At 64.0% G+C, this 12,379-nt stretch overlaps 1 protein-coding gene across 2 annotated transcripts; it reads left to right on the top strand.

Moving 5' to 3' along the window:
- The first annotated feature begins 1,401 nt into the window (after positions 1-1,401).
- Positions 1,402-12,347, top strand: STK25 (serine/threonine kinase 25). 2 transcript variants are annotated; one of them, XM_059053735.2, is made up of 12 exons: positions 1,402-1,589; positions 2,105-2,227; positions 6,351-6,581; positions 7,221-7,277; positions 7,784-7,892; positions 8,513-8,670; positions 8,754-8,939; positions 9,416-9,561; positions 9,726-9,840; positions 10,027-10,098; positions 11,525-11,661; positions 11,819-12,347. In XM_059053735.2, exons 2-12 carry the CDS (start codon positions 2,198-2,200, stop codon positions 11,856-11,858), a joined length of 1,281 nt encoding a protein of 426 aa, XP_058909718.1. In that variant the 5' UTR covers positions 1,402-1,589; positions 2,105-2,197; the 3' UTR covers positions 11,859-12,347. The 2 variants fall into 2 exon arrangements, with proteins under 2 accessions (XP_058909718.1, XP_058909717.1); XM_059053734.2 differs by having other exon boundaries at positions 1,473-1,651.
- The last annotated feature ends 32 nt before the right edge of the window (positions 12,348-12,379 follow it).

Below are 12,379 nucleotides of genomic sequence, written 5' to 3'. Positions count from 1 at the left end.
TTATTGGTTTTTTTTTTTTTTTTTTTTTTCGGTACGCGGGCCTCTCACTGTTGTGGCCTCTCCCCTTGTGGAGCACAGGCTCTGGACGTGCAGGCTCAGCAGCCATGGCTCACAGGCCTAGCTGCTCCACGGCATGTGGGATCTTCCTGGACGGGAACCCGTATCCCCTGCATCGGCAGGCAGACTCTCAACCACTGCGCCACCAGGGAAGCCCGGGTTGTTTGTTTTTTAACTTGATTTTTGAGAGCTCTTTATATATTCTCAGTACATACAGTTGGATATGTGATGCAATTTTTTCTTCCAGTCTATGGCTTGTCTTTTCATTCTCTTAATAATGTCTTTCTGAAAGCAAAATTTAAAAATTTTGATGAAATCCAATTTATCATTGCTCTTTTAAAATTTGTGGTAAAATATGAAGAACATAAAATGTATAATTTTAACCATTTTTAAGTATACAAGCCACTGACATTAGGTAAATTCACCATGTTGTGTAACCATGATCATTGTTTATTTCCAGAACTTTGTCATCACTCCAAACAGAAACTCTGTACCCATTAGGTAATATCTCCCCGTTTTCCCCTCCCCCAACCCCTGGAAATCTCTATTCTACCTTCTGTCTCTTGAATTGGCCTATTCTTGACCCCTTATCTAAGTGAAGTCATACAGTGTTTGTCCCTTTGTGATAGGTTTATTTCATTTTATTTTATTTATTTTTAATTGTGGTAAAATACAGGTCGCATAAAATGTACCATCTTAACAGTATACAGCTCAGCAGCGTTAAATACATTCACACAGTTGTGCAGCCAACCTCCAGACCTCTTTTCATCCTCCCAAACTGAAACTCTGCCAGCATTGAACAATACGCCCAGCCTGGCAGTTACCCTTCACCTTTCTGTCTTTACGAATCTGGCTACTCTCGGGACCTCACATACGTGGAATCAAACAGTATTTGTCCTTCCGTGACTGGCTTATGTCACTTAGCGCCACGTCGTCAAGGTTCATCCAGGCAGTGGCTTGTGTCAGAACCGCCTCCCTTTTTCAGGCTGAATAGTGTTCCCGGGCACGTCCAGACCCAGTCATCCCTTCCCAACCGGGGATGCTGCAAGGGGCGGGGCCTGCAGGACACGGCGGGAGCCCAGGGCCAGGTGCTCCCAGGTGCAGGGAGGAGGAGGGGCAGCGTGAGGGCAGAGGGCGTAGGGCTGGGGGGAAGGGCGGAGCGGAGGGGCGGCCCCACCCCACGGCCGGCCCGACCCGGCCCGGCCCCGTCCCGCGGCCTGCCGGGAGACGTAGGCCCGAGCCTCTCAGGAAGCCGGACTCGGAGTCCCAGCGAGCTCCGCGGCGCGCCTGCGGGCCGCGACACTGCTCCGCCGCGTGGCCTGCCGGGACTTGTAGTCCAGCGCCTGAGGGCGCCCCGGCGGAGGGCGAGAGGGGGACTCGGTGTCCCAGAGAGCCCCGCGCTGGGCCACGACGCCGCGCGCCCTCGCCGTCGCCGTCGCCGCCGCCGCCGGGCTTTCTCCGGCCGCCGCCGCCACTGCCGCTGCTTCGCGGACTGGAGGGCCCAGGCATCTCCGGGCGAGCGGAGGCTGCGGGTGGGAGCCTTCGTGGGCACTGCGGAGCGGGCCGGGGGAGGCCGGGATGGAGTCCCCCGGAGGTGGGCGCGCTGCCGGGCGGGCCCGCGCCTGGGGCGGTTGGGGAGGGGGCCGGGCGGCGGGGGGAGTGGGGCGGGGGCAGGGCTCTGGGGGCGGGGTCGGCGGTGGGGGTGGGGCGCGGAGAGGGCATTGGGGGCGGGGCTAGGGGCGGGGGTCCAGGCGGGCGTCCGGGGTCTGAAGAAAGAGCGGGGACCGGGGGCGGAGGTGTGAGGGGCTTCGAGGAGTGCCCGGTGTTGGGTAGCTCCTCCGGGGAGGCATTGGGCTGGGCCGGGCGAGGAGGAGAGCGCGGCAGTGGGGATCCTTCGGAGGAATGGCCCTTCCTTCTGACTCCAGCCCGCCCCCAACCCCAGCTGGTCCCCAGATGGTTGGAGGAGGGGGCGGCCGCCGGGTCCCAGGGGAGCGGGGAGCCCCGTGTACCCGGAACAGGGCACCGAGCAGGCCTGCTCTCCCTGCAGTTGACTGAAGCGGGTGAGCAGGGTTCCAGAGCCTCCAGGCGGGATTTCGGGGCCTCCCGGCGGTGCAGCGGATGGTCTGAGGGCCGCGCAGACATGGCTCACCTCAGGGGATTTGCCAACCAGGTAAGGGGGGCGTCTGGACTGCGGGCGTGTGTGTTGTCGGTGCACGTGCGCCTGGCACGGAGCGCTGGCTGGAGGGCTGAGAAAGGGCGCTTCACCAAGGACTGTCTGTTGAAAGTCGTCCTGGCGTTTCCGAAGAGCAGCCCCTCCTAAGGCGTGTGTGGGTTGAAGGGAGGAGCTCGTGGGGAGCCCTGTGATGCACAGCCGTGGGCAAAGCGGGGAGCAGCCTTGCGGTGCTCAGGCGTGGTGGGCGCAGGGCCGACCCCGGTTGGCTGGTTTGCAGCGTTCTGTGGGGCAGGAGTCTCCAAGCCTGTCAGCGTAGAGCCACAGTGCAGGGTCCGCGGAGGGCGTGCAGAGACCTATCTTGGGAACAGGGCCGGCCCGCAGGAACCTGGGTGTGCGCATCTGGAGGCACGTGGAAGGTCGGGGCCCACATGGAGCTTCAGCCTGGGCAGGGACGCTGGCCGTGTCCGGCTGGGGCCTGGGCTGGGGGGGCGAGAGGGGCTGGGAATGGGATTTAGCAGCTGTTGGGGGAGTCGGTCGGTGTGCAGGGAAAGCCGAGGACACGTGTGTGCGTATTTTTCGAGGGGCCTGGAAAGGGCTGCTCCTGGGCTGGATGGAGGTGCCTGCCTGGAAAGCGCCCACTGTCTTTCTTTTTTGGCTGATTGGTTCTCATAATTCCCAACACCCAGCCACCTTGAGGCGTCTGGCTTTACATGTTAGCTGCCTGACTCCTGGGGACCCTCCACAGTGTGCCCTGAGGCTGCGTGCCTCTGGATAAGAGCGTCGGGGGCAGCCAGCGTCTGGGCTTCTGGGCCATACGTTTCCCCTCTTTTGTTAGTTCAAATCGAGTGTGACCCGAAGCTTATGTGAGGTGAACCACACACGCAGTCGGGTGTTCCTGCGTCCTAGCTGTTGGGTCTTGTTTTCCTTATCTTGTCGGCTCCAGCGTGGTTTAGGCTGACCGCTGTAAGGTGTTGGGAGCGCCTCTTAAAGAGAATATAGCGCTCAGGCTGACCTCCGTGGGCTGAGTCTGAGGATGGGTGCCCAGGAGGAACAGGAAGTGTGTGTGTGTGTGTGTGTGTGTGTGTGTGTGTGTGTGTGTGTGTGTGTGTGTGTGTGTGTGTGTGTGTGTGTGTGTGTGTGTGTGTGTGTGTGTGTGTGTGTGTGTGTGTGTGTGTGTGTGTGTGGCGGGGCTGGGGTCAGGGTCAGCTCGGGCATTCTGGACCAGCTGTGGCTGCAGATGGGCCCCAGGGCTTGCTCACTGACGCTGACGTGAGCTGGTGGGTTTTTGTTCATCAATGACATCTTGTGTCTTGAATTACATGACCAAGATGCTGGGAGGGAAGTCTGGCTTGAGTTTATTTTTATAAAGAGCTATAGGAGTGGCTCCCGTGGGTCCCAGAATGAGAAATTGGAGCTAGGAGCCACCCCTATACCTGTGTGCTGATGGCACTTGGAGAGTGGCCTGAGCCTCTGGATCAGATGCCCGGGGAAGGGAGCGCAGGCCCAGAGGAGCCTAGGAAGAGACCCCAAAGGAAGGAAGCCCCTTTTGTCCTTTTAGGGGTGGAGAGACTTGGTCTTTGTTGGTGGCAGGAAGCCTGACAGGACGTTGTTTTCTCTTGAGGTGGTTGTCACTGCGGCCCTTTGAGGCGGTCCCTGCTTGGGGCAGTGCGTGCGCGCCTCCACAGCCCATGGGGGAGCCCTGCGTGTCAGACCCCTGCCTAGCTGGTTCCTGCCCTGCCTACAGGGTCTGGATGCTGCAGGAAGCACCGCATGCACATTGGCTGCCACCCGTCGTGGGGTGCATGGGGGCCGTTGGGCACCCCTCATCTTGGAGGGTGATGCTAATGGCAGACGTATCGCTCAATGGACATACAGACAGACACACTGCTAAGTGGTGGCCGCAGACCTGGCAGCCCCAGGGCTGATTCGGAGAACCAGGGTCTGGGCCCAGCGAGCAGCCTGAGCAGTTGTCCAGACCACGCGTGTTGTCAGCAAGGGCAGCCTGAGACCCAGGCCCCGGAGCGCTTGTCTCCCCTCCCCTGGCAGGGCTGTGAGCAGCTTGTGTCTGTGATGTGCCTGTAGGGCTGGGATCACGGCCAGGAGCCTTCCTGTCACGCTGTCTGCTCAGGGGACGGGCCGTAGCGGTGGGAACCCAAAGAGTGTGAGGGTTGGGGCTGGGGCTCCCCGCTTCCCTGCCGAGCCTGGAATCTGCTTAGGGGTCTTCCCTGTCTCCCACTTCGGGGCCGTGGAGGGCTGAGCGCCCTGCCTGGGGTATCCCTGGTCAGGCCGCTGCGGGGGACCAGCCCCAGCCCTGCCCCGCGTGGAGAAGGCGGGGAGCGTGTGTTGCCGGCAGAGGCCCGAGAGTGGGAGGGACAGCGGTGCCCATTAGTGCTGCCAGGCCTCGGCCCACCTCCCCGGGGCTTCTCGGAGACCACCGCAGAAGGAGCACCGGCTGGACTGGGGGCGTCCCTGGGGCCGAGCCAGCACTGGCTCGGGCTGGGGCTGGGGATGGCTTGCGGTTGAGTGGTTTGCTGGACCGGCCCCCATGGGTGCGAGAGGCCCTCCTGGCTGGCTGAGCCGAGGGGCGCTGGCGGAGGGGCAGGCGGAAGGGGGCTGTGTCCCAGGCTTGCTGGCCCAGCCCTCCCCGAGGCCCCATCACCTGCCGCCCTCTCCTGGGAAGGCAGTTCGCTGGCCACTTCGGGTTGACACGTCATCTCAGTCTGGAGCCAGCTGGGCTGCAAACGGAGCTCTGCCTGGGCGTGAACCTGAGGGTGCACGTGGGCTCTGTGCTCCCCAGGGCTGTCTCCTCCGGGCCTGGTGAGCGCGGCTGCCCTGGGATGGGCCCGCCCTCAGCACCAGCGCAGACGGTGCTTAGCAGCCAAGCAAGTGGTCACTGTGCCTTTTAACGCCGCCGCTTTGGGTGGGCGCCCCCCGAGACGCCCTCTGCGTGATGGTGCTTGGGGTTTGGAGGGACGTGAGTCCTGGTGGATTTGAGGCCCGGCAGGGCTTGGAAAACCCTCTCCACCTCTGTCTGGACTAAACGCTATGCTCCCTGCCAGCCTTTCCACGGGTCCTGCCCAGGGCTGCCGAACCCCACGTGGGTCCTGGGGCTCCAGCGCCTGTGCGGCCGCTCCAGGCTCTAAGAACGTGGTCCAGCGGGAGTGAGGTGATCTCAGGAGCCCAGGGAACCGTGGGGTGGGGGTGGGGGTGATGCCAGGGGTGCCCCACCCACTCTCTGGTGCTGCTGCCTCCACGCAGCCCCACGCCGAGCTGTCTCAGCCTTGGATGCACTGAGGGTCAGGGTCAAAAGCAGGGTTGTCCCCGTGGATGCCTCTCTGCCACCGCGTCCAGGTGCTGGGACAGGGAGGTGCCGAGCACCTCCTGCCCCAGCGGCTCAGCGCCTGTTAGGGCGGTTTTGTGCTTCTGCCTTGAGCACTGGGCGGGATGGTGTTCCGTATATTTGAATCTCCAGGATCAAGCACCCAAGAAAGTGTCAGTTTTCAGCTCTGCACTGGTGTGAGGACTGATCTGGGGGCTCGAATGGGACTCTCTCTAAGGGGTGTGGCTTCCAGGTGCGCAGGGAGAACTCGGTTAACGCGTGCTGGGTTTGTTTTTTGGTTTAATTAACGGGTTTTATTTTTTAGAGCAGTTTTAAGTTTACAGGAAGATCGGTGAGAGTTCTGTACATCCCTCGTCCCTTCCGCGGGGAGTTTGTCACGGTCACTGACCTGGCGTGGACAGGCTGTTTCTCACGAAGCCGGCAGGGCACGTGAGGTTGGCTCCTGGGTGGTTACAGCATCGCCCAGGATCGTCTCACTGGCCCCAGCTCCCTGCGCTCCACCGACTTGTCCCTCTTAACCCGTTACTGTGCCTCGCTGGGCCCTCCCCACGCGTGGGGTGTGGGCAGGTCGGGGTGACCTGCGTGGCCCCTCTGCCTGCCCATGGGCCTGGTTTCTTAGCAAGAGCCCAGGCCTTGCCATGCTCTCTGGGGGCATTTTCCCTTGGGTGGAGGGTAACTTTATCTTCTGAACAGAGAGGAATAAAGGAAGTGAGGAAAGCACCTGGGGGCTCTTCTCGGCTCTCAGGGTCACTGCCTGCCCGGCCCGCCCTCTGTCCCCAGCACTCTCGCGTGGACCCCGAGGAGCTCTTCACCAAGCTCGACCGCATCGGCAAGGGCTCGTTTGGGGAGGTGTACAAGGGCATCGACAACCGCACCAAGGAGGTGGTGGCCATCAAGATCATCGACCTGGAGGAGGCAGAGGACGAGATTGAGGACATCCAGCAGGAGATCACCGTGCTCAGCCAGTGCGACAGCCCCTACATCACGCGCTACTTCGGCTCCTACCTGAAGGTGCCTGCGGGCTGGGGGCTTGCTCTGCGCCAGCCGCGTCAGTGCCCGCCCCTCCACGGAGCCGTCCAGGATCCCTGTGGCCAGCACAGGGACGGCCCCAGCGGTCCCCCTGTCTGCTCAGGAGGCCGAGGCTGGGTCTGCCTCCACGTGGGCCTGGTCTGAAGGGCGGGGGTCCCGACAGGGGAACACAGACCCAGCCTCACAGTGGAGAGGGTCCCCAAGAAGCGACAGCCCCCAGGGCCAGGCGTGTGTGCAGAGAAGGGCCTGGCCTCGTCCTGAGGGGGAGCCCTGGGGATGGCAGGGGGTGAGCAGAGTCTCCGGGGTCAGCTGGCTCTGGAGTGGCCTGGCTGCGCCCGCTCCCCAGGCAAGGGTGTGTCTGCTGGGAGCGCTTGGCCTCCCGCAGCTGGAGCCTGGAGCCCTTCCTAGGAGGGCTCTGAGGGAGGGAGCTCGGCTGCGGACCGTGCACTTGGTCTGTCTGCAGAGTGTCTGCAGCGGGGGCGTGGCGGGAGGGGAGCCAGGCTGAGCTGCCGCAGCCCATCCCCGGTGGGCATCCTGGCTGAGTCACCCCTGCTGGGGGCGTGTGTCGGGGTCCCGTGCTTGTCGGCTGCCCCGCGCTGATGCGCGCTTCTTTGGTACCAGAGCACAAAGCTGTGGATCATCATGGAGTACCTGGGCGGCGGCTCCGCCTTGGACCTGGTGAGGTGTGGGCCGCGTGGTGGGTGGCCCGCAGGGCAGGGCCAGACTGAAGTTGTCTGGGGGTTGTCCTTGGGCCCTGGGTTCCCGTGACCTCCCTCCCTTTGCCATCTTGGCGCATCAGATGTTCCTCGGGACCTAGCCGGTGCTGAGGGGTTCTGGGCCTCTGTGGGCCTCTGGGGGGGGTGGGGCGGTTCGCTCCCCCAGGCAGACAGCTCAGGGGTGTGGCCAGGAGCCTGTTCTCAGCTGTCACGTTTATAGCGAAGGTGAAGGTAGCGTGTGTCTGTCCTCAGAAAAGGGCCTCCCCCACACCCGCGTGACGTGGCATCTGGAACTTCTCTCTCGAGTGGGTAAAGAAGTAGGAAGCCCCCGCCATCCGGAGGGTCCCCCGGCGCCCAGTAGAGAGGAGGTCGAGCGAGCTCAGGCCTTGGCGCTGGCTCTGGGTGGCAGGGAAGGGAGGGTGGGTTGGAGTTGCAGGGGAGGCCCGAGTGTCTCCTCTGTGTCTGCAGCTTAAGCCGGGCCCCCTGGAGGAGACCTACATCGCCACCATCCTGCGGGAGATCCTGAAGGGCCTGGATTACCTGCACTCGGAGCGCAAGATCCACCGAGACATCAAAGGTCCCTCGGGGCTGTGAGGTGGCAGGTGGCTCTGGGGCACAGGGCTGGCGGTGCTCAGTGCGGCCAGCCTGCGCTCCCCGTGGCCTCGGAAACCCAGCGGTTCCATGTTGCTCTGTCTTCCAGAAGACACTGCCAGTAATGGACAGAGCTTTCTGAGTACCGTGTCCCGACGCGCTGGCAGAGCAGCTCTGCACGTAGTGTAGGAGGGACCCTGTTTAGGCCAAAAACGTGAACTCTCGCTCAGGTCTTAGATCTGAGCGTGAGGTGCAGTTAGGGCAGCCGTGCTGGGGTACACTAGTGGCCGGGCCACCAGGGAGGGACCTGGCTGAGCGAGGGGACGGTCAGAGTCACCTCCGCCTGTTGCGTGATTTGGGAGGAAGGGCTGTTGCTCTGTTTGTGGGATTTTTCATAAGAGGCGACTGCCAGGAGGGCACTGGAGCCTGGCCTGGGGGGAGCACGTGGCTGGGCCCCTCGCGCGGGCGAGCCCGCCAGCAGTGCCCTGGGGCCCTGGTCAGGTCGTCGGGTGGACACCGGGAGGGAGGCGCTTCCTTGGGCAGCTGTGAGCAGGCGGGAGCCCTCGTGGCGCTGAGGGTGACACCCCTATGTCCTGTGTTGAGCAGCTGCCAACGTGCTGCTCTCAGAGCAGGGTGACGTAAAGCTGGCCGACTTCGGGGTGGCGGGGCAGCTCACGGATACGCAGATCAAGAGGAACACGTTTGTGGGCACCCCCTTCTGGATGGCGCCCGAGGTCATCAAGCAGTCGGCCTATGACTTCAAGGTGGGTGCGGCGGGGGGTAGGGGCGCGGGTGGGGGTGCTCAAGGTGCCCTGGCTGCAGTGGCCCCGTATGGCTCTCTGTCCAGGCCGACATCTGGTCGCTGGGGATCACAGCCATCGAGCTGGCCAAGGGCGAGCCCCCCAACTCCGACCTCCACCCCATGCGTGTCCTGTTCCTGATCCCCAAGAACAGCCCACCCACGCTGGAGGGCCACCACAGCAAGCCCTTCAAGGAGTTTGTGGAGGCCTGCCTCAACAAGGACCCCCGATTCGTAAGCACCTCCAGGCCCCCGGCTCCAGGAGCTGCCGGCCTGTGTGGCTGCGCGGGTTGTGGCCGCACTGGAACGTGCGCGCGCGCGTGTGTGTGTGTGCGCGTGCGTGCATGTGTGTGTGTCTGTGTTTGGGGGGGCAGTCTGTGCTGGGAGCTGGGAGGCGATGGGGCCTGAGACCCCTCCCCTGGGCCAGGTGCCCCTTCGCCCCAGCCCCTCCTAGTCCAGGGCGGCCTCTGCTGCAACCCCCGGCCAGGTCTGGGGAAGCTCCAGCGGGCTTCCCCCTGGCGAGGGCGGCGTGCAGCCCACCCCAGCCTCCGTGTTGCCCCCTCCCACCTGGAGGCCCCTCACTGAGCCCCTGGGAGCAGCAAGGCTGAGGCCCAGGGCTCAGTCCAGGCTGCTTCGCGTCTGAGCCCCCGTAACTCGAAGGGTGGAGCTTGGCTGCCCTGCGCCTGGTGACCCGTGTCTGTCCCCGGCAGCGGCCGACCGCCAAGGAGCTCCTGAAGCACAAGTTCATCACGCGCTACACCAAGAAGACCTCCTTCCTCACCGAGCTCATCGACCGCTACAAGCGCTGGAAGTCAGAGGGCCACGGCGAGGAGTCCAGCTCCGAGGACTCTGACATGTAGGGGCCCTGCTCGTCCTGTGGGGCTTCGGTGGACACCGGGGCAGGGTCCCTGCTCGGGGGTAGGGATTGGGTGCTTGTTGCCGGTGTCCTGGGCCCAGTGTTCAGGGCCGTGAGGCCAGGTGCACTTCGGGGCCCTCGTGACTCTTCCCCTTCCCCTTCAGCGACGGAGACCCCGAGGACGGAGAGCAGGGCCCCGTCTGGACGTTCCCACCCACCATCCGGCCGAGCCCGCACGGCAAGCTGCACAAGGGGACGGCCCTGCATGGCCCCCAGAAGGTCTGGCTGGCCCCAGCCCCGCGCCCGCGCCAGGAGGGTGGAGGCCGGTTCAGAGCTGACTGAGGGGAGGGCCGTGGGGGGCACGCCTCCTGGGCACGTGTGCTCCCCAGGGCGGGTTTCCAGGAGGCCAGAAACGGGGCACCTGAGTTCGCTGCCCTGCTCACTCCTCCGCGTTTGCGTTTGCAGTCAGCGGAGCCTGTCAAGAGGCAGCCGAGGTCCCAGTGTCTGTCCACGCTGGTCCGGCCCGTCTTTGGAGAGGTGAGGGCTGGGCCGGGGGTTCTGGGGGGCAGGGGCTGTACTGCTGTTCTTTAGAGATGCTGCCCCCACAGGGCCACAGCAAGGTGCGCTGGCCAGCCTGCCTGTGCGCAGGCTTTCTGGGTCCCGTAAAGCCCACAAGTGTGGACCCGCGGACCCGGCCTTCTAAGTGGAAGGACCAGGGATGGCTGGGGCAAGCTGGCCTAAGGTGACCCTTAAGTTCCCAAGCCTGCCAGGGTTCTCTGGGGTCCCAGGGCAGCTTTGATCATGAATTCCTGTCTTAGGACCTTTTGTCTTGAACCAGAAACACGGGGTGACTGTCTTGTCTAGAGAGAGGCCGGGAGATTTAGATCTTGGTGTTGGGTGTCAGGCCCTGGGCAGGGAGCCCTTCAAGGCAACTCCCCAGTGGTCACGTGACCCGGTGTCTGTGTCACCTGCTCAGGGGGGCAGTCGGTGGCATCCCCAGGAGCGTGAGTCAGCCGGCAGTGGGTTGCGGTCAGGTTCACACCCAGGGTGTCACTGGCACCTGGAGCCCCGGGGAGGGGGAGGGGATGTTGAGCGTGGCGGCAGCAGAGCCTTTCCTCGGAGGGTGGGGTGCGGGCATGGGGCAGGGGCGTCAGGATGCAGGCAGGTATGCTGCCACCTCCAGGGGCCTGGAATTCCCGGGGTGGGGGGAACGGGATGCGGGGGGACTGCCCCTGGGAGCTCGTGGGGCTCAGCGTGGACAGCCGGATCAGAAGCCTGAGCAAGGCCGCACGTGGGGCGGGGCCGGCAGCTCTGGGGCTGCATGGGTGTGTGTGTGGTGTGTGTGGTGTGTGTGTGTGTGTGTGTGTGCGTGTGCGCGCGCATCCCAGCTGCGTGGGGTGGGCCGTGGGCTGGTGTGTGGGGAGGTGTAGCCCCACCTAGGCTGGCTAGGGCCCCCTTAGAGTCCTGATGCTGTGGGCTGGGCCTGAAGTCAGGCTGCTGGGTGGGCGTCCTGGAAGGTGTGCACCCCTCTGTTTCTATAGTGTTGGGCGTGGTGGGGATGGGCTGACCAGTCTCCAGCCCCTCCCTGCCAGGCCAGTTGCAGGGAGGGCATCTCTCTCCTTTGGGTCCTCATAGCCCGGCGGTGCTGGTGGCCGCCTAGTCCCAAAGGTCAGGCCGGCGGGGTCTGGCTGTGTCCTCTCACTTGCCGGACCTGAGCTGTGGGCTTCCAGGGCCCTGGTCAGGAGGAAGCCGCGTGGTTAGAGCGCCAAGACCCGAGGACTCCCGTGGTGCAGGGGCAGGCGAGGGGTGGGGCGCCTGCTGCCTCTCCTGGGAGCCCCTCCCTCAGGCGTTCCGGGGACCTGCCATCCCAGCTCTGCGTGGAGGGACCATGCTGCGAGTCACGGGCAAGGGGGCAGGCCGCCAGCCTGAGCCTCTGACCAGGCACACGGGGGTCTCCCTGCAGCTCAAAGAGAAGCACAAGCAGAGCGGCGGGGGCCTGGGGGCGCTGGAGGAGCTGGAGAACGCCTTCAGCCTGGCTGAGGAGTCCTGCCCCGGCATCTCGGACAAGCTGATGGCTCAGCTGGTGGAGCGGGTGCAGAGGTGAGGGTGCTGGGGCGGGGGGAGGCCCAGGACGCGCTTTGGGTCCCCGGGGCAGGCGGTGGGACGGGGCCACACTGGCTTGGCTTGGTGTCCCGGAGCCCCCACCCCGGCCGGCACTCCCGGCGGCAGCAGTAGTGACGGTGCCCCCGGCCTGCAGGTTTTCACACAGCAGAAACCACCTGACGTCAGCCCGCTGAAGCCGCTGCGGTTCGCACACACGGGAGAGAGGGGTCTTCGTCTTGAGCTGCCTGGTCGAGGACCGCGCTGACTGGGAAACCCCGTGTGCTGTCGGGGCCACGGGCCTCCCTGCCAGGCCACGCCCCCCCGCCCGGAGCAGAGGGCCGCCCCGTTGCCACGCCCCCTCGCCGCCAGGCCACGGCCACACTCGGCAACAGAGCGGCACAGGGCCGTCCCCTCTGTGGACTCCCGGGCAGTGCGGCCACCCAGACCGAGGGGCAGATATGCCTCCTCCCCACCCGGCCCGATGGCCCTCGGAGGTCGTAGATTTGCCTTGTGGTGTTGGATCAGGTACCGTGTCTTCTCATAAGTACTTGTGTCAGCCAGAATGTTGTTTTTTTAAGAAAAATCGAACTTCCGTGCTTCCCTAAATAGCCTGAGGGTAAGGAGTTGGTTTGCATAGAACGTTGAGAGGTTCCTGCCACTTTCAATAAAGAACCTGACTTGGAGACATGCTGGTGGTGGCCGGACGGGGTCCACA

The sequence above is a fragment of the Kogia breviceps genome, chromosome 2, assembly GCF_026419965.1.
Source record: "Kogia breviceps isolate mKogBre1 chromosome 2, mKogBre1 haplotype 1, whole genome shotgun sequence".
NCBI classification, from domain to species: domain Eukaryota; kingdom Metazoa; phylum Chordata; class Mammalia; order Artiodactyla; family Physeteridae; genus Kogia; species Kogia breviceps.
This window is presented reverse-complemented; position numbering and strand designations above follow the sequence as displayed.

What these genes read in the sequence shown, in the direction of transcription:
- STK25 (XM_059053735.2), top strand. Translation starts at nt 2,198, where the DNA reads ATGGCTCACCTCAGGGGATTTGCCAACCAG. An exon ending in TCAACAAGGACCCCCGATTC is followed by an intron (nt 8,940 to 9,415) that starts GTAAGCACCTCC and finishes TGTCCCCGGCAG; the next exon opens with CGGCCGACCGCCAAGGAGCT. An exon ending in AGCTCCGAGGACTCTGACAT is followed by an intron (nt 9,562 to 9,725) that starts GTAGGGGCCCTG and finishes CTTCCCCTTCAG; the next exon opens with CGACGGAGACCCCGAGGACG.